Raw genomic sequence first — 22,351 nt, forward strand, 5'->3', positions numbered from 1 at the left:
GGCATAAAAGGGATTGTATAACAGAATCCCTTTTTTGCCCATATGAAGATCCCTGATGTCATCAATATTAAGCCCATATCTAACAGGACTTCATATGGGAATGCCCATATATGGAGGCCACATTGGCCACATACCACACTAACAGAATCCATATATTATACTGTATGGCCAAGACAGATGGCCAAGACAGCCCATATCTGTGTGGCTGGTTCTACAGACAGGGATCTCCATGTATGGGCATAAAAAGGGACTGATGTCAGATGTCATAGGACTTTCACTTAAGGAATAACTGAGTAAGCATATTTGGGCTCTCACGCATATCTCCACATACAGTACATGGAGGATCTCCATATATGGGTACCAGGGGTCTCCATATAAGGGTAACTGGTCCGCTATACATCAGTGGCACTTTTGGCCACAATAACCCATTGTCAAAACCAGGTGAGACATTAAATTAAAGTCTTCATTTAGTCAATTATATATCCTGTCTCCCTTTGCAGAAAATATTTTTTCTGGATCTTCTAATCTAGACATATTCGTCACACTTTCAATGCTTTGACAGTGTCATACTGTCAGAACAGGAGCTCCTTCTTCTCACATTGTGATATCAGCACAGCAGTAGACATGCAAAACCGATCAATAATGCATGATAAAACTGCACATGATGTTAAAGATGACATCTACTGTATGATACTGTAATGTATCATTTATCACGTGTCCATACTGAAGAAAGGAATTTCCATGCGGCAGAGGCACTGATATGGTGGATAACAGTGAAATAAATGAAAGTCATTAATAATGCACTAAATATCAAAGAGAACCGTCGACACTCTGAAGGAGGTAGAAATGTAAAGTAATAGGCTGAAAATGATGTATTGTGAAACTTTATGGAATATATTTAAAAACCCAGATTCAAATTGCTGATGCGAAAAAATGGGGCAGATCTTATGCAGCCTATGCAGTAAAATCCTCAGTCAGTTTATGCATTTGTAACTCCTAGGGTACAAATGAAACCAAATGGATCATGTGGAGGGTCCCAACCCATACAGGTTGAGAAGCACCGTGCGAATCAGAGGCTCAGCGCAGCCCGACAGGGAAACTGGGACTTCACACTGAGAGAAGTTACAGTGGGAAGACCGTGATGATCAGAGATGACCATTGCTGTCAATGGAGAAAAATAACCACTGCCAGCGGCTCCTAAAACATCTTGAATCTGTTAACATCAGTAAAACACATCTTTAATCTTGTTCAACCGTAGTGGTGGTGCCACGGAAAGTGGAACGACAGCCACAGTAAATATCCACAGTATTTATCTTTCATTTCTTTAAGCTGTTACCATTTCGATCACTTGCAGGCTGATGCATACAATTTCGAGGGGAAAAACCAGAAGCAACCTAAAGCTTGTGTTGCAGCTTATAGGGTATTTTTCCCCCTGCAGAAAGAAATCTACATTAATGCAAAATCTGCCCCAATTCCTCTTTTCACTCACCAATCCTCAAGCAGCAAGGGAGGGGGCTTTAAATGGGATAAACAAGCAAGAGATTCGAGCCAACAGAGAGCAGTGTGAATACGAAACTGACTGTCTTCCTGACTGATATCAATGCACAAATATCAGCGTCTCTTGCTGGGTAATTTATCAACGTATCAGAGTAAAACATAAATTAAAAAAAATTGCAAGACACCTCTTTATGTTAAACATACAAATAGCACAATATAAGTATGGAAATATGACTAGGTATGAATAAATAAAAACTCCATGGTTGCTGTTAATGACTACCTACAACACGTCATTTTGCATAATCTCTTCCCTTTTGTTACTTTGAACACATCTGTGCATAAGCGAGTGTCTCTTTTCTTTTGAGTACCCTAAATCCCCATGTGTATTATAATTACCAATCTCAGTCCTAATGGGTGACCAGATTGGTCCCTTCTCCACCTCTTCCCTCTTCCACAGCTGCCCTACCATCTGTTCCGTTATGGCCTGGATGATGCCAATTCTCCAACCTGCTACCGTAGCTAACAGCTGTCCCTCTCTTCCCAGCACAGCACGGGGCAGAGAGGAGAGCACTGTTTCTGTGTGTGTGTGTGTGTGTGTGTGTGTGTGTGTGTGTGTGTGTGTGTGTGTGTGTGTGTGTGTGTGTACTTCGGTGCACGCAGGTGTCGCGCACTGTTAATGACCGATCTACAGGCCCAAGAAGACTATCGTCAGCACATGACGGCATCGTACAATGGAGTATCAATTAAATATAAGTGTTCTATTTCGAATTCTAAGTAGGCCCGGATGGCTAGGTATAGCGGTGCGGGCACCTAGGCTGCTGATGCAGGCTGATGGCGCGTCGCGGGTTCGACTCCTGTTCCCGACGACCTTTGCTGCGTGCCGTCTCTCTCTCTCTCTCTCCATTAACTGTCAGTCTACTGTAATCTGTCAATAAAGGCAAAAGCCACCAAATAAAAAATCTAATTCTAAGTTACTGGGATTGTGATAAACTCAGTGTGCATTCATTGCAAACACATGAATGCTACTAATGTAAGATTGTTATTCTGTATGTTTGAAGCACTAGTACCTCTTAGAAACGTCTCAGTACACGTTTAGTCACTCACTACACACATAAAGACACACACGCACGCTCCTTTCAATACGGTGACTCAACCAGCCTTAGGAGCTCTAATTACCTGGGCATGGCTCTGGAGTGATGATAGCAATCCACAGAGCAGAGGAAATTAATGAGGTGCTTAATTGAGAGGGCCACTGGTTTCAGCTGACGCACATGCATGACTCACAATGACAGCCTGTTGGATATGACCTCATGCAGCACTCTTTGTTGTTCTCCTGTATGGATCCGGACGGCTCAGAGATTGGCATGAGCTAATTTGTGTGTCTGTGTGTGTGCACGCGTGTGCGTGTGCACGCCTTCGGTGGTGGGGAGGAAATGAGAGGGGATAATGACCAGGCAACAGCCCCGACTGATAAAAAGTCTTTGTACTGATGAATGGAACAAAGGAACAATCTGGCAACAAGAGGAGGAAGAGAGAGAAAGAAAGTGGGCGGCTGAGAGAGAGAGAGAAATGGAAAGACAAGAAGCAGGAAGAGGAAGAGAGATACACTACGAAGAGAGGGGTAGACTGGGGGGGCTAGGATGAGAGAGAGACGAGTGAGAGACACACACAAAGCCTATGTCTGTGAAATGTTACATCTAAATACAGGGCAACAATGATTAGACATGCCATGCACCGTCTTATTTCTTTCTCAATTTCTCTTCAATCTCTGACTTCCTCTTGCCTCAAAGAGAGGGGGAGAAGATGATTTGTGTGGGTGTGTGTGTGGTTGGAGGGTGGGGGTGGGAAGTAGGGGCAGAACAAAGTATAATCTTTGCTCCGTCGCACGGCGGTGTCGCGCGCCGAAACTAGCAGACCTACAAGATCACAGCGCGCGCGTCCGCGACACGTTGTGAGTTTGTAGGTTGGCTATTAGCGGCGTGCGACACCGCCATGCGCCGAAGTATAAATCGGGCTGAAGATGAGAAGAGGGAAAGGAGGATAAAAGGAAAGTGGGGGGTACATTTTCACGCCTCTCGCGTGCCAAAGGGGATTTAATCTCAAGCACTGGATTATTCAGAGGGGTTCTGTGGGCATGCAGAAGGCTGAGCACTGAGCAGCAGACAGACATCGTAAAGACTTAAGCTCTATGCTTTGTTTTACAGATAGCGGAAATAGCGTTGCATTGTGACGTGTTACAGTATGAGCTTGTAGATCAGCTGTTTTAGCTATTTTATTATATTTTTTATATGAACATAAAAACAACAAAAAAATGTAAGTAACCCAAAGTGAGGTTACAGAAGGTTATAGAAGAGGGAAGTGATAACAAGAAGTGAAAAGAATGGAGAAGTGAAAGAAATAATGAAAACCAGCAGCAGTGTTAGAACAGGAAAGAGACGAAGAGGAGAAAGAGGGCTCTTGAAACAGCATGGGTGAACGTTCATCATCAGAGAAAGTGAAAGTACACCAGTACACAGGGTGGGAATCTGTGAGACCATGGTCAACAGACGGGTTAATTGACCGTAATGTGCTGTGAACTTGAATGACACTTCAAATGACTGAAACACGGGCAGACACAGGTCAGGTTTAAAAGGCCATACCGGTAGTCTGGTGATACATGCATACTATAACTGTATACAGTACGATTTTTAAAGCCTGATTTTCGTGTCATGACAAGACAAGACAGGGAACTTGCTTGCTTAATCCAAGAGGCTAAATGTCATTGTGCAGTCAATTTCGTATCGATTTATTGTTGCGCTCACAGTGTGTTGAGACTGTGCGGCGTGTGCGCTTTATAGATTGTCTATTTCCAAAAGATTTTTAATCTTTTTCAAAATATGTGAATAGTTTTAATTTGATCTTTGATCTTCTCCTATTATGGTGTCCCTGGCACAAAGTATTTTTAGATAGGGGTCTTTGGCCTAATAAGTATCAAGTTGGGGGTCTATGACATGAAAATGGTTGAGAACCAAAGGCATACTGTATGTGTTTCTGGACAGAAGCTAATTAAACCATTTGTTTTAATTCTGAAGTCCAAATGTTGCGCACGTTAGGCAAAAACCTTTGAAAACTTTCAAATTGTTAAATAAAAATAAAATAGAAAGAAAGGGGGGGAAAAAAGGACATCCACATGTGATGGACTGCTGTGTCAGCTTGTCAGCTATTAGTCGTACAAGCATGTGGGCTTAAGTCAAGACGAGTACAGATCAAAAGACGATGAGAAGAAACTGTTTTAGAAGGTTGCAGAAAATAATCGCGGTGGTCTGAATTACCCTGTTGCAGCTCAGCTGTAGCCAGTGTATTTAGTCTTATGAGATTCAACTTGTCAAATCACAAGCAACAAGTGTCAGATCATCATACCATTATGATTCATCTGTTTATCTGTCACTCTTGTTACTGTTACATTCCCATACATATTCCAAAGTTAGAGCACTGAGGTCCCAAATGGCATCACAACACATAAATCCACGTAGTGTTTAGGAAACCAGATGCAGATCTGTATATCTGATGTTTTCACTAGTTTTGAGCACAGTCTTGTGTGATGAAGCAGGGCTTTACTTTACAAAAAAAAGCATACAAATTAGACTTCACACACACATCTGCTGTTTGTAACCCATCTAGCCTGGGGTTGGTTGTCTACAATATAATATAAATAAAAGTAGAATACAATATAGATACATGAGGAAAGGTTTTGCTGTCACATGCTCTAGTCTGCACTCCAAGGAAGAAGGTTGACGTGACAAGACAAGAGACGTTGTTATGCAAAACGGTCTCAGCTCGCTGCCTTGATGTGGACTGTTCAGTTTTAGTGTTGCAAACCAGAGTTTGGGATATTCTGTTGCAATACATTGCAAGTTTCAACTCAAATCCTTGGTCTAAACAAGCCGTCAGGCTTGAGTTTTGAAATCAACATTACATCATTGCAAAATGTAAAAGAGAAAAACTATCAGCCTATCTCAGCCTCAAATCAATGGCTAAAGGTTCTTCTTTTCTTTTATAGTAACAAGCAGTTCAAAAGTTATGAAAGCGTTCCAGGCACCTAGGCTCAATGTAGCCTGACAATGCATTGCGGGTTCGAGTCCCATTTACGACAATCTTTACTGCATGTCTCTCCCTATCTCTCTCTACTTGTCTCCTGTCCATCTCCACTTACAACTATTAATAAAACAAAAATCAAAAAAAGAAAGAAAAGAAAAGTTATGAAATGTCTATCACTGGTCAATGATTTAAAATATGTGGGACAAAGCTACACAAATAGAAGCCCCACACAGGTGGCAGGGCTACAGTATACTATCTAAACATCAATAATTGGGAGCCCACAACCAAACTACAAAATGCAACCATATTCTTCAGAACTTGGTTAGCACACAATTGTACGTAATACACTTAAAGTATACACAACTGAATTTGTTTTAGTGTAGGGCAGGTGAATAGAAAATTCAAATTGAAGGAGTCTGGCACAATGACAAGTTACAAAAGTGTGCGGAACTCACACATGCATACAACATCAGTAATGTAATAGCCCATAGAGACAGTGGGATTTCAGTAATTAAACATCATACCATCCGCTGGTTCTCCAAAACACAGTATTTATTTATAATTTAAAAAATGAGTTATACTAGTGAAAAAAACAGCTGATGCGAGGCGTTGTAGATCTGCTGTTTTCACTAGTTTTGTGCGACAGTCTTGTGTGATGAAGCAGGGCTTTACTTTCCTTTACCGACAGTGACAATATAGTATTAGCCGTGGCCGTGGGCCATGTTAGTCCTGATGTCACCCCTAAGTGATTCATCCACTGGTCTGTGCACCTGGGTCTGTGCATGAAGAGAAGACGGGTTGTGTGTGGTGTTTGCAAGATAGGATGAATCACTGTGAATCAGCAACTGTTCATCCCCTTCACCCATATCCAGAATGTTCTTGCTATTTCGAAATGTTCCCTTTGCAGAAACAAGTATTCTGAAATGTAGGCATTTAGCAGCGCTATGCTCCTATCCAGAGTGATTTACAAGTGTAAATTACATGAATCCTATAGTCAACAAGGGTAAATAGTCAAGCAAAGAGAACAATGTATACGAAATGTATATGCAAAGAAACTAGGAAACTAGCATCTCAATAACATTCTTTCCAAGTGTGGTGAAGCAAAAACAAATATGAGGAAAAAAAAGGAAAATAAAACATGTGAACAACTAACCAAAACATAGTGTGTACATATCTGCATTGCAACTAACCTCAAGGTGGAAAGAAGGGTAAAAAGGAGGAGTCTGAGTTTTCAGACTGAATGTCATGAATGGTGAATGTCCTTCATTTTATAAAAATGATTTTGCCTCCAACAAAGACAGGAGAGAGAGGGTGCGGGTGAGAGAGAAAAGCTAAAAATGCAGGAGACAGTAATTATGAAAAGAGATTTAAAAGAAGAGAAAAAAGAAGAACATTTGGTAAGATGGAGGATTGCTCCATTTATCTTTCAACAACTGCTATTGAAAGAATCATGACATTTCCTGGTGTTGAGGCAACAATTAGCTAATATACTGCAGCATTCTCATGTGTTAAAAGCTCATGAATCATTCACAATCAGCTAGTCAATATGCATAATGTAGACAGTTTCACAAATGGCATGTAGGCCTAGATAGATATTATCAGCTCCCTTTAGATAATTGACAAACCATGTTGTCCTCTTCTACCAAGAGGATTTTCCTTGTTTTTATCAGCTTGTACAGCAAGCTGGTCTAGAAACACAGTGCCTGTGATGTTTTGATTGGTTTGAATGACAATGGGGCGTGCACATCACTTTTTGACGATCGGCTCGAATGGTTCAATGACAGGCTTATTTTCCCATCGTCCACTATCGCTTTCCCATGCTCTGGAGGGGCACTCTGGATCTTCCACAATTTAAGCCAGCTATTCTGCCTAAAACGCTCCTTAAATCTGCGATAACGTGCGGACGGTGGGTTGTAACGGGATGTAAACAGTGTTTTATACTTGCGATGATATTGAACGTTTTTTGATGCTACTTTATATGTTGAGGACCTCCAACGGAAACAAGACCACAAGGGCTTATTTTGGGGTGTTACTTTTAGGCAGAGTGTTTTAACTGTACTTGTGCTGTACTATTTTGTTGTTTGTTTCGACTGTACTTGTACTGTTCTAGATTTTTGTCGAATAAAATATTAAATCAATCAGTCAGTCAGTCAACGCATAAGATGGACAAAATCAGGCATGGTGTGAGATCCTTCAGAGTGAAACCACCAGTCAACTCAGAGTGTAGGCTAATCTTTTCAAAAGAAATGGAGTGTGTGTGTGTGTGTGTGTGTGTGTGTGTGTGTGTGTGTGTGTGTGTGTGTGTGTGTGTGTGTGTGTGTGTGTGTGTGTGTGTGTGTGTGTGTGTGTGTGCGTGCGTGCGTGCGTGCGTGCGTGCGTGTTACCAGTGTGAATATATTTAATTTGAAACCATGTCTCCATTTCCACACAGTCAAACAAATAAATATCTCCTTCGAACCCTGGGTGCTGAGGCACTGACTCAGAAGGGATCGTAAAGAGCTGAGTGGGAGTACTGGTGTGAATGAATGAATTTATTTGCTGATGAAAGGAAAGAGCACATCAGCACTTCCACAACATATAACAGACACAATATCACAGTGGATAAAAACACTATAAAGCCCTAAGGCTCATTTCCATTTAAAACACACAGACCAGTCACAACATAAAAATCAAACCTCGGTTCGAAGTGGAGCGGTGAATCTGAGCAGCTATACCCTGTGTGTGTGTGTGTGTGTGTGTGTGTGTGTGTGTGTGTGTGTGTGTGTGTGTGTGTGTGTGTGTGTGTGTGTGTGCGCGCACAAAACAGCGCCCCTCCTTTAACTAGTGTGTTGTGTGTGGCCACTCAAGGTATTGCCAGGCTACGGACGGACGGACACGGCCAGCCAGCCAGCCACCCACATACCCACGGACATACCTGTCTATTGGGAGCGCTTTCACCGCTCCAAAAAGCCAACAACACATTACAGACTATGACACAAGGAGCAGCCTCAGGCAGCAACAGCAGCATTACAGTTTACTGGCAAACAATCTATGCATCTTTATGTATTTTAAATTACCAACTGAAATAATTGCAACCGGCACATCTTGTCCGTATCTCTGTCACACCTGACACGGTGGTTCCCCTGACACATCACTGTGACATCACAGGTGACATCACAGTGATGTCAGATACTCTGGAGAGTTAGGCCACCTACGTTCACTTCATGGGGCGAGTCCAATGGCGGCTCGGGAGGAGCTTCTATAGTGACAAATCTCAGAACCGGAAGTCTACTAAATGAATGAGAGCAGCTGCTCAAAACATCATTTTCTAACGACCAGAAGTCTAATAAATGAATGAGAGCAGCTGCTCAAAACATCATTTTCTAACGACTGTGACCTAAAAAATAATCGATTCAGACAAATGAAAGAAAACATAACACAGGTTATTTCCTGATATCTTATTTTCTGATTTGCAAACGATATAATTATATTGATGTCTCATCACGATAACAGAGTAGGCCTACATGCCTTTCATTGCCTTACTTTAACCTGCCACTTGGAGGTGCTATTGTGGATGTTAACAACATTATGACGATGCAGTGATTAGCGTCGGCGACAAGGCAACGGCCTGACTTTAATAATCTTAAACCATGTTATTTTACATCGTTTTTTGGCAATAGTATAACGTAAATATTACAGAGACTTTACTTGTCACTGTAAAATACTTTAAAACAGTTCTCATGTTGTGTATTTACCTAAAAATGCAGATATTCGCGACGCTGCTATTGAAACCAATGTTATTTAAATCGCCCGCTTGTCACTTTAGAGCTGAAACATGGGTCACGTGACCAGTTCATTTTCTGACCCCTCGGTGACACCACTCTCTCATTTCAAGTCACTCTGCTCTGGACATGTACACTTTTTTACGGTCTGTGGATTTCTCGCTCTGACATCCTGCTCTGACATCACTGTGATGTCAGGGAACCACTCTTAACAGAATGGGTTTGCCGCTCTGACATCACGCTCTGGCTTCACTGTGATGGCACTCTAACAGAATCCCTTTTATGCCCATATATGGAGTTCCCTGATGTCATCAATATTAAGCCCATATCTAACAGAAATTCATATGGGAATGCCCATATATGGAGGCCACATCGGCCACATACCACACTAATATAATCCATATATGTCCAAGACAGATGTCCAAGACAGCCCATATCTGTGTGGCTGGTTCTACAGACAGGGATATCCATGTTTGGGCATAAAAGGGTATGATGTCAGATGTCATAGATAGACATCATAGGACTTTCACATAACGAATAACTGAGTAAGCATGTTTGGGCTCTCACAGCATATCTCCATATACAGTACATGGATATCCATATATGGGTACCAGAGAGGTCTCTCTCCATATAGAGCATCGCAGCGGAAGTGGATGCCTGGGGTCACTTTCACCATTCATTTTCGCCATAGACTTTTACAAAAATATTTATAACAATTATGTTAAGCCTCGAACCAAGCCATCCAGGATGGAGGTGAATCATGATCATACAACCTTTGATCCTATGTGAAAACATATTTTAATATTACATTATTTGATATACTACATTTAATAACTACCCTTTATTTAGCGATTTTCAAAATGTTCTTTTCATAGAAAAAAAGGTTATATGGTCATGATTCACCTCCATCCTGGATGGCTTGGTTCGAGGCTTAACATAATTGTTATAAATGTTTTTGTAAAAGTCTATGGCGAAAATGAATGGTGAAAGTGAAAGTGACCCCAGGCAATCCACTTCCGCTGCGATGCTCTATACCGGTATGGATAACTGGTCCGATTAGCGATTATACATCACTGGCAAGATGGCCAAAGATTGGCATGTCGTCCTGAGGTGTCTTACTAGTATTATACTTATATATAACTATATTAAGGTTTGATTATCGATTATGTCACATTGCTGCATCGATGCAGAATCGAGCACGAATGATTGAGATTTTTTGACACCACAATTATCAAATCTCTCCTCTACAGTATCTTAAAATAATTGATTTGTATTTTTTCTAGATAAAGATATCCTGTATGCGCGTGTTCTTGTGTGTGTTATTTATTAGAGTTTTGTTTGTTTTTTCCCCCTGAATGAATTTCAAACCTTCCATTTTTATTTATTTTTTCCTAGTGCAAAGTTAAACTTTCCACGTTAGTTGTATGGCCTATGCCTGGAGACATAAGTCTGTATCCTCTCTAAACCGGATAGCTGGAAAGATGAAGAGTGAATAAATAACTAAGCAAACATCATTCTGAACACACACACACACACACACACACACACACACACACACACACACACACACACACACACACACACACACACACACACACACACACACACACACACACACACACACACACACACACACACACACACACACACACACACACACACACACACACACACATTAATTTAATCATAACAAAGATGAGTGTACCTGTCCTGGACTGAATATCATTAATCAGCTATGACATAACTATAGCTCATTAAAACTTCCTTTACTTCCGTAACATTTTGTGAAGTAGCCTACTTAAACACCCCTTCTCCCCTTGTGTGATTCACCCTTTCTTCAGGTTAAGAAGAGCCCCAGGATGTTTCCCAATGAAGAGACTGCAATGTGTTCCAACTAAATACCCTGGCAGGGAAGCAGGAAAACATGGCTTCAAAGAGAGGAGTCCCAGAATGTATGGTAAATATAGGAGGTCTCTTGACAAAATAACACCAGCCGTGTTCAAAGTGATGACAGCATGAGTAGATTCAAACATCTGTGCAATGGTGTGCTAGCCTTCTAGCCAAGTGATCATTTAATTGGGTCAGACATGATTTCAATGCTAATAAGTAGGTACCAATGGCTGTGGGGGAAGGGATGACACAACAGTCTCTAGTGTATTACCCGAAGCATGTCGTTTGCGATCTATTCTTCCATAATATTTTTCAAAAATGATACATTTATAATGTGTAGCTTCTGGCTGTGTTGTACATTATCCTTTCTTTCAAACTCATCTGCTCACTCTCTTGTTCAGCCCCAACCCTTTAATAATAATAGCTTGCATTTATATAATAGTGCCATATAGTGCCTTTCATGAACCCAAGGACACTTTACAAAACCATAGACAAACAACCAAACAAAAAACTATGTGTCATAAGTAAGCCTGAGTACTTTTACTCCACTACAAAAAACTATATGCCATAAGCCTTGTCTCTTTGGCTCTCACACACACACACACACACACACACACACACACACACACACACACACACACACACACACACACACACACACACACGCACACGCACACGCACACGCACACGCACACACGCACACGCACCGCACCGCACACACGCATCTCTCCTGTGGGGAAAAAGCCTGCAGGGAGATTTTAAATTAAAACCGATTATGGAATAATAAGCTCAAGGAAATCTGCTGAAACTTTTAGCTGAAGCTTTCAGCTTGATAGTCTGGGCTTTGCCGCCGTTCTCTCATCCACTGAGACAGAAATGACAACGTTGAGTTGACAACAAGAGCCCGATAGGACCTTTTATGTTTAGCCCTCTACAATCGCCTGCCTGTTCCACCTCACTCAGGCCTGGATTTGAAAATGCAATTCCATCACCACTGCTGAAGCCCACCGTTATCGCCTCCACCATGAGCACGCTGTGACATTTCCAACTACTGGCCTCACATTAAAGGAGTCATCCAGACCAAAACACATATAGGGTTAAATCTGTCTTTTATCATACCCCTTTATACCTGCTTTATTCAATTTTTTTCATAGCTGCCCCTGTTGCTAGATTTCGGCTGCCCCTGTTGCTAGATTTCGCAGTCCCTCTCATAACTAACAGAGAGTATAGCCTTTATACTAGTGCAGTTATTTCTTCAGCTTCAAAGTTAGTATTTTTTTATTGGATTGTGTTTACACAACGTCCTGAGACCAACCAAACCGCTGTTTTGACCTCACAGGCACCCTTACTTGTCAAACCGACCCCTCCCTCCCCTCTCTTTCTAGCCTCTCCTCTCCCTGCTCTGGTGCAGAGCAGAAGCCGTTTGACAAGTAAGGGTGCCTGTGAGGTCAAAACAGCGGTTTGGTTGGTCTCAGGACGTTGTGTAAACACAATCCAATAAAAAAATACTAACTTTGAAGCTGAAGAAATAACCGCACTAGTATAAAGGCTATACACTCTGTTAGTTATGAGAGGGCCCGCAAAATCTAGCAACAGGGGCAGCCGAAATCTAGCAACAGGGGCAGCTATGAAACAAATCGACTAAAGCAGGTATAAAGGGGTATGATAAAAGACAGATTTAACCCTATATGTGTTTTGGTCTGGATGACTCCTTTAAACACAACAGACTGATGGGAGTGACAGATGATGAAAGTGGGAATCGAAGACAGAGACTTATACAATCATGGGGAAAAGGTAATGGTTTAACAGAGAAAGGGGTGGGGCTGATTCACCCCATTGCTTCATGAGTATGTGTGTGTGTGTGTGTGTGTGTGTGTGTGTGTGTGTGTTGCAATGTGTGTGTGGTGTGTTGCAGTCTCTCCCTCTGCCAGTAACCTACAGGAGGGGAGAAAGAACATAAACAAGACAATTTCCTCAGAGCTTCACACTTCCTGTCCCCCTCATCTCTCTCTCTCTCTCTCTCTCTGTCTCTCTCTGTCTCTCTCTGTCTCTCTCTCTTCAAAAGGGCATTATTGGCACAGGAAACTCAAACTGACATGTTTCTAAAGCAATTGTGAAACAAAGACAATCTAAAGAAATGTATGTACTATAGAATAGAATGTGTAAACAGAGCAGCATAACATTGCAACATTGCAATCAAATATAGCAGGTAGAAAACTTAACAACTTAACTACTTGTGTTTTTGCTGTTGGACAATAACAAAATTAAAATGAAGGTGAATTTGATCACTTTTATAATGTTTTAAAATATATATATATTCTGTTTGTATATTATACACAGATCTATGTACCAAGATCAGCACAGTGCAGATAATCCAGGAACACACACGACATGACTGACAGTCTTCATATAGAGGGGTCATCTCTCTCTCTCTAATCTCCCTGGCATTTCCTCCAGGTGGAGAGTGGTAGCAGCACCGTGGCTGTCAGGAGAAGACTGTGATGGGATAGATTACTGTGTTCTGGAGCTGCTCTATAAATGGCCACAATTGATTTGGGTGTATTTCCTCCCTTACATCCTTCCACCTTCCTGTCAGGGCTCTCAATATCCACAGTAAGGGTGGAGGGACTGTAAGAGGAGAGAGCTGATAACATTGCTATCAACAGGGGTGGATGTAATACTGATAATGTTACAGTTGTGATGGCCAGGCAGTCACACTTCATAAAAGGGACATTGAGGAACTCTTGGATCCAGTTAGAAGACAATCATTTATGACATTTATGCGTCAGATGTGCTCTGTGTCTGTGTGGAATAGCCCGCAGAGCCCGAAACTGAAAGTTGCTGAAAGCTTTTGTGGTCTGTCAAATGGAGTCAAATAAGCTAAAATAATGGATACAGTGCAAATTAAGAGAGCTGGAATGTAGGTCTAGTACCACCTTCTTGTCATTTGGGGGCAATAGAAAAGGGGTCTGCATCAATATGCCGACGGGCCGGTATGCCGACACTAAAACTAACCCTAAACCTAACCTCAGTAACTGTGACGAGTAACTAACCTGCCGACATTAATCGGAACAGCGGCCCGTCTGCATATTAAGCGGACCCCATAGAAAAGCAGCGATCATTCCTTTTTTGCACACTGGCACTATTGGGAAAAGGCCTCACATAAACAGAGTCACGGCATCCAGGTGGTGCAGACACATTACATTTCCACCATGAACACTGGGGTTGTATTGACCTGTTTCACAGTGCTTTTGGCTTGTCCAGGTGCTGCAACAACTATAAGTGGCTGTGTTCATGGGTAGTAACCCATGTTCATGGGTAGTAACCCATGAACATGGGTAGTAAGCCGGGTGGGAAGGTTGGTCTCTTGTCACTGCACTAGTGAGTCTTGACAGGTGTGCCAGGTGTGTTGTTGAAGAGTAACATTGGAGGAGCCACAGAGTCTTAATTGACGCCTATAACGCTTAATTGTAAAAGTGCAGGTACAGCTCACAAAGGCAGAGATAATCATAACAGAGATGCTTTCGAATGGTTAAGCTAAAGACTGCCCAGAACAGGCAAGGCTGCATGTTGTTTTACGCAGTATTTAGGTAAACCAAAGGTAGCCTAGCAGTCAGCAGACATGCTACACTGTAATGAATTAGGGAAAAGAGGTGGGCAGTGGGCACTTGCAGCAGATGAGCAGAAAATTTTGACCCATTTAGGCCTAGAATTAGAAGGATTCAAAAGACACTTATAGAATCGGCTCAAAATTCTAATGTTCACGACTTTTCAAAAATAGCAGATCTACGAGCTCGCAGCGCGGCGAGCTTGTATATCTGCTATTTTTCAATAGTTAAATCATAAAATAATGATACACAAAATGTGTACCCGTTCTAAATGGAGTTGCCTACAAGTCAACTTTTGTATCCAGCCATGGGAATCCGCCTCTTATGGTTCTCTGTCATGTCAAAACAAAAAGGTTTCATAACCAATCCTGTTGGTTACGAAACTGTCAAAAATAAACAGGTTTATACATAGAGCTTTAATGTAGGCACTCTTTTTAGCTCTGTGAAATGAATCTTAATTGGCCCCTTGGCGGGAGGGAGGATTGCAGTATGCGAGTCACTGATGGCACACCGTAGAATTGCCAGTGTTGTTAATTAATCTCAGGAGTAAAAATTGCCCCAGTTTTACAGTCCTCGCAGCAAGACTGACAGACACACAACTCTTGATTACATCCGATTCGAAGGGAAATTGAGGATGACGTGTGCGTTGCTACATTCACTGAGGAACCAAAGGTGAAATGTAAGTGCATCACGCAGCGCGCACACAGAGGTCCTCTCTACAATTTGATTATGGTAGAAGTGAATCACATGCAGCACTGCACAGCAACATCCTCAGTGCCAATCTACAGTGTCTCTTGAACGAACAACTTTCAAGCTGGCATCCTATTTTGGGTATGAAAATACCATATCTACAAGCAGACAACGAATTGCAATGTAACACTTGCAGATCGTCTATTTTTTTTGCACAATAGCACGACCAAGTATGAAACGGGGCTTTGTGGTTAAACTAACAGAGTACAAATGACAAGAGGGAAGCCAGTAACCGAAACCAAACGCAGGCAGCTTTGAAGAGTATGGTTAGAGAGCAAGAATGGGACAGAGAGCGAGAGAGAAAAACAGAGAGAAAGACAGAAATGGAGACCGAGGGCTCTGCTGACTCCAGGAAACCCAACCAATCAGCCCCCTCCTCTGTTGTCTATTATTCAATTAGGAACGAGGGTTAGCCAATGTTCCTGAATCAGCTCCAGAACATTCTCTTTGGACTCTTTTTCTTCCTCCCTTCGTTCTCAGAATCTAGCACACGAGGCAGTTTGCGACAAAGCTTTCCAGAGAGGTTGCATTAAGACTTGCCCAACACAGCAGAACTTAAAAAGGAGTAGACTGCTGAGATCCGCGCAGACTGTTGACACTGTGTCACGCTCACACACACGCACGCACACACTTTTTACTATAGGCCTACTGTTCAAATAAAACTTTAATTAAAATACCGGTAATAGTTCTGTTGCTTACATTCTGTAAACTTGTTTGGAGCCATGCACTGATGCACATTATTATTTTGAGTATGTATGGCATCAGAAGCAACCGAAAAAATATTTGGGCCCTTGTAATGTATTATGCGTGTGCGTGCGTGCGTGCGTGCGTGCGTGCGTGCGTGCGTGTGTGTGTGTTGCCTCCCTGTGTGCATATTCCAGCATGTGGTCAGCAGCACTCACATGCCTTCCATCACCTCCATCAAATGTCCTTCAGCAAACCTCCTCCTTTACAAATTCACAGAAAAGGCTATACACAGATTTGCAGAGGCAATGGACGATTCAAGCTTATGTTAGTTTAGTAACATTATTGACTATCTAAGAATAGGGTATTTTTTTAGAATGTTTTACTCTGATACAGGCCACAGATTTTACACAGTAACTGTTGGGAAAAACAAGTGGTCCAAGACAATATACCCACAGACACAGGCTACCCTGTGTACAGTGGAACTGTGTTGATTTCGTCGACTAAAACTCTAATCGACTTCGTCGATTTCGTCGACTAAAACTAAATAAAAACAAAATAAAAACTAAGCTGTGATGACTAAAAAAATTTTGTAAAAAAAATAAAAACTAGACTAAAACGTTAGGGAGGGACTAGTGGAGAAGAGAGTCATTTTATGTGTGGTTGCCATCAGGTGTTGCGTGCTGAAAATAGCAGATCTTACAAGCTCACAACGCGCCGCGCTGCGAAAAATCTGCCATTACGATGCCATCAAGGCCTGCCAAAATACAATTCTACAGTCGACTAAATCAACTGTAGATTTAGTCGCCTAAAACTGTATGATATTTAGTCGACTAAAATTAGACTAAAACTAAAACCTGTCAGGTGACTAAATTATGGCTAAAACTAAAAGACATTTTATCCAAAAGACTATGACTAAAACTAAATCAAAATTTGCTGTCAAAAACAACACTGCAGTGAAAAAGCATCACTGCTCAGAAACAAGCATTCATTGCAAGTGTTCCGGAGCAAGACACTTAACCCCTAGCTACTCCCTCAGTGCTGTACCTAACCACTTCTGCTAATTGCAACCGTCAGGTCGCAGTAACTATCAAAACCTCCACCAGCTGTCAGTCCGTCACGTCACACGTCACACTTTTCCCCATCTCATATCTCCGCCCCCGTTGCCCCGATCCATGCCAAACTTTGAACACACACTCCTTGGCTGCCAAACCACCCCTCATTTTCTCACATGGCCCTCTTCTAGCGCCACCACGAGGCCGATTCTTGCAAGACAGTATCTCTACAGTCATGTCATCAACATGGATCTGTCCCATTTCCCATATTCCCTCCTGATTGCCTACCATTGCCTTCCAAAGTTTGTGTATGCGGCCTGACGGTCGCTTATCTCCCGATTTAGGGAGTCTTACTGGTAATTACTTAGGATGAGGATATGCAGAGGACAAAATAATGTCACATTATGCGCAAATGTAATGTACAATGACAACAACAAAAAAAGAGTGGGGACTGAAATATTGGCCAATATACACACAGAGACTGATGTGTACCACAGAGCCCTGCCTTTAGGCCAGATGCCCCAAATCTCCCTTGGCCACATGGTGTGGGGATTCCCCTTTGAGCAGGTTGCATGACTTCCTCCGCCATCGGTGTATGAATGTGTGTGTGTGTGTGTGTGTGTGTGTGTGTGTGTGTGTGTGTGTGTGTGTGTGTGTGTGTGTGTGTGTGTGAAAGGGTGAATGGGTGAATGTAATGCATAATCTCTGTAAGGCACCTACATACATGCATCATTTATGACCATTTTACCCTTTGTGTGAGTGGTGGATGTCTGGCTTCCCATGCAACTTAAGGAGACCTCCTGGGTCTTATTCCAGGTGGTAACAATTGCAAAGTAACCACCGCTGACTGTAAGCCTTGACATGTTGGCTGCCTGCCAGTGCCTGCAACTTCATGTCTCAGATGTAACACTACTGGGCACACGGTGGTTTTAAAAGCCATGCACTCTCACTGACCATGTCATGGTTGATGGGAGTTTGGAGTTTTCCTCTGACAGACCCTGAAATTACAGAGCTGTCAAATTCCCAGGGAAGGGGTGTGGTTGTAAACACAGGGCCACATTTTACCGGCCACCACCACCCTCATGCCCCAACATGAGGCTTATGTGAACTTTTATAGGTGTGTGTGTGTGTGTGTGTGTGTGTGTGTGTGTGTGTGTGTGTGTGTGTGTGTGCGTGTGTGTGTGTGTACACGCATATATACACACGCACACACATGATCATTTTTTTATATATATATACACACACACACACACACACACACACACACACACACACACACACACACACACACACACGCACACACACACACTGTATATAGAATACACTATAACTTTCCAGATAAGTTCTAATGCGATGTAGTGGCGATACTGCTTAACTAATTTCAGTTTAGACATGTTTGGAACCACATGACATATGTGTATAATATATACCATGGAGTATACATTATAGCTAGCCCTGAATACATGACTATCATATACATGATAGGTATGTATTCAGGGCTAACATTATAGCCAACATAAAGACTGGATATTAACAAACTATCTCTAAAGCCTATAAGGTTGCTAACAAGAAACTCACAGTTAGAGGCCAAATTAACAGTATTGGAGATGGCCTATGGCCCTATGCCATTGATTCTCAAAGTGGAGTCCGGGGACCCCCAGGGGTCCTTGAGGAGTTCCAGGTGTCCCCAGCTAAATGATAGTTAGGAACCAAATGGACCCTTATGGAGTTATGGGTATGTAACTCAAGAGTTAAATTAACATTGATTTTACAATATAAATGTGTTGTCTCAGAGATAGAAATACCATTAAGTAGGTCCGTAGCCTAATGCAAGTCAAACTGGGGTTCCTTGAAATTAAAATGGTTGAGAATCACTGGTCTAGGCCAGCTGATAGTATAACAGAGAAACAAAGGATATCCTACCTTCAATATAGTTCCACGTTTAAAACTCATCTCGTCATCCGCCGTGGCTGTGAAGTCGAATTTGGCTATGGCCTCCATAGCGTCAGAGAGCCGTACTAACACTTCAGGATGTCCAAAAGCCCTGAGGGGGGAAAAAACGGTTTAAAGTTTCCAGCAGAGTTTTATTCCTTCAAAAAGCTACATTCAAATCACACAGTCGAGTCCCGGGGGGGGCAACAAGCTCCGCTCACGTTGTTTTCCCCTCCCCACTGAGGAGACCGACGTCTTCGCCGCGTCTTCAGGAATAAATAGCAGACTTTGTATCAATAGCAGCGGATACAGTGTAACAGCCTATTGGTAACAACAGCACGCTGCACTTCAGACAATACAACGCAACACCACGGAGTCTGTCCGTTGTGCTGTGACGTGCTGCTGCCGCACCCACACAATACATTGATTGGAGGCGAGTTGTGACCAACGGGGGAAGAAAACATTATGATTGACATCCCGGCAGGGCCAATTAGAGCACTGGTTCCCAAACAGCTGGGTCGGGACCCATTTGTGGGTCGCGAACACATTTTTTATGGGCACCTTAATTTTTTCCCCCCTACATTTTGTTGTTGTTATTATTTATTTCAAAACATAAAAAAAAAAAAAAAATCCCAAGAAAGGTATTTTTTTCACCCATATGTTTTCAAAACAAATTAAATTATTTTTTTCAATCATTTCATGAAGAAATTAAAGAAAATCTAAGTGTGTGTGTGTGTGTGTGTGTGTGTGTGTGTGTGTGTGTGTGTGTGTGTGTGTGTGTGTGTGTGTGTGTGTTGTGTGTGTGTGTGTGTGTGTGTGTGTGTGTGTGTGTGTGTGTGTGTGTGTGTGTGTCTGTGTGTGCGTGTGCGTGAGAGAGAGAGAGAGAGAAAGTTGTGGGGGTGGGGTAGTCATAATAATCATGTAGGCCTATTAAGTGAATGTGTTGATGGAGATTTTGAAATGCTCTATATTTCAGTGTGTGCCTGTGTGTTATTATATTGTTATTATGTATATTATATATATTATATCCTTTTCATGAAGTAAAGTTTGAGTTTATTTTGCATGAAATGTGCTATAATAAACTAATATTGACTTGACGTAGGATCTATGGTTAGACTCAAATAAGGGGCAGTAAGGCCATCTAGTGGTTCAATAATAGATCTGTTGGGTGCCTGCTGGCTTAGTGGTCCACTCCAGGCACATTCCACATACTGTAGATAGGCTCTGATGCCTGTCGGTTCGAGTCCCCTTATGCGATGCCACCCCTGCTCACATAGGCCCAGTCCAATCAATTGAAACATGGGTGTCACCACCATGCATGAGACTGATTAGATAGTTAAGTTTCTTGGCCTACAGTGTGCACAAGAAATTTGGCACTGATCTGTGAGTAGTTTGCTAGAGATACAAATATTGCTAGAAAATATGATGTGAGAATATGAACATTTTGTCAGCAAACTATGGAAATTTGACTGATGTACCTTTTGCGTTAACGGGTGTAAATTGTCACGTTCTGGGACACATTGTTTGTCTTGGGTTACGTTACAGACATTACAGGTAATGTCTGATATGGAGAGACCGCTTGACTTTGGAGTGAAGAAGGCTGTGTAGTGGCCTGAACATCTAGTTTTACAAATAAACCTAGCAGCCATGCAGCCACACTTTTGAGTCTGTACATGTGGAATACTTTTCTTAAATCAAGTCAGTATAAGGTTGCGGGTACAAGCGGCCGAAATGAGTTTTCTCAGACGGGTGGCTGGTACAGTATCTCCCTTAGAGATAGGGTGAGAAGTTCAGTTACCCGAGAGAGACTTGGAGTAGAACCGCTGCTCCTACACTTGGAAAGGAGTCAGCTTAGGTGGTTCGGGCATCTAGTACGGATGCCTCCCGAGCGCCTTCCTAGGAAGGTCCTTGATGCACGTCCCACTGGGAGGACCCATGGCAGACCAAAGACCAGAAGATGGAAGGATTATATCTCCAAACCGGCCTGGGAACGCCTATACTCCCAGAGGGAGTGAAGGAAGTTGTGCAGGATAAGATAATCTTGAAGTCTCAGCTGGAACTACCCCCGCGACCCGATTCCAGATAAGCGGTTGAAGATGGATGGATGGATGGAAGTCAAGTGTGTTTCAATAATAATATAATGTACACTTTATTTGTATAGCACTTTTCCTAACAATGTTAAAAAGTGCTTGAACCGTTAAAAACAACAATCAAACAAGACAATAAAATGATAACAATAACAGAGGAACAAGGCAATGACACAATAACAATGACGTGAATTGAACAAGGGCCACAGATTAAATATCAAGCATGTCAACAGCCTGAAGAATAATATAGAAATAGTTACATTAGATTCAACTTCATGTAAGTGTTATATTTTGTAATTTAGCAGTTGTAGCATACTGTATTTATATTTCCACGTTTGCTTTATAATGTGCATGCAACACACATGAACTTGTGATAGGAGCATTTAAGATGGTGTTGAGAAATGTAGCCTGTTCAAACTGGTTTACTACACTGACAAGATGATTTACTACTGTATACTAAAATTCTCTATACTGCATGCACAGAGAATGTGAGCCTTCCCTGCATGCATGTCTTTGACAGAGGGGAATCTGGAGGCAACAGAAGGCCTAACAGTAACAGATGTAATCAGGACACGCAGGCTACTGTGTAGCCTATTATCAATACTTCGATACTATTTATTACTCATTGACTTTGTGAATAAACAAAGCTTCAGTGCTGTAGTTAGTGTGGTTCAACCCAGTCTCCAGGCCTGAACGTTACTGTGGTTGCTATAGGCAACACACTATATTGTATTCGGTCAGAAAATGTTTTGCCAGCAAAGTGAACCTTCTTTTTGAGCAGTGCTCCTGGAAGGATTGGGCTTCACTTGACATCACAATATATATCACAACATATAATATAAATAATGGTTGCGATAGGCAACATACTATTGTTCTAGGTCAGAGATATTTTGCAGAAAAGTGAACCAGCTTTTTGTTAACCCTAAATTAATAGTTAGATTAGATAGATAGATAGATAGATAGATAGATAGATAGATAGATAGATAGATAGATAGATAGATAAATTGTTA

At 42.0% G+C, this 22,351-nt stretch overlaps 1 protein-coding gene across 2 annotated transcripts in view; it reads right to left on the bottom strand.

Moving 5' to 3' along the window:
* Window positions 1–19,605, bottom strand: part of LOC308281474 (growth factor receptor-bound protein 2-like) — a 32,649-nt gene extending 13,044 nt beyond the window's left edge. For both annotated transcript variants that reach the window (XM_080721687.1, XM_080721686.1), the window contains exons 1-2: window positions 19,476–19,605; window positions 19,246–19,366 (exon numbers count right to left, since the gene is read on the bottom strand). In XM_080721687.1, coding sequence (XP_080577813.1) covers window positions 19,246–19,323 — 78 coding nt within the window. In that variant the 5' untranslated portion in view covers window positions 19,324–19,366; window positions 19,476–19,605. The remainder of the gene's footprint in view (window positions 1–19,245; window positions 19,367–19,475) is intronic.
* Window positions 19,606–22,351: the final 2,746 nt, after the last annotated feature.

The sequence above is a fragment of the Nannobrachium achirus genome, assembly GCF_963921795.1.
Source record: "Nannobrachium achirus genome assembly, chromosome: 3".
In the NCBI taxonomy this organism is placed as follows: Eukaryota; Metazoa; Chordata; class Actinopteri; order Myctophiformes; family Myctophidae; genus Nannobrachium; species Nannobrachium achirus.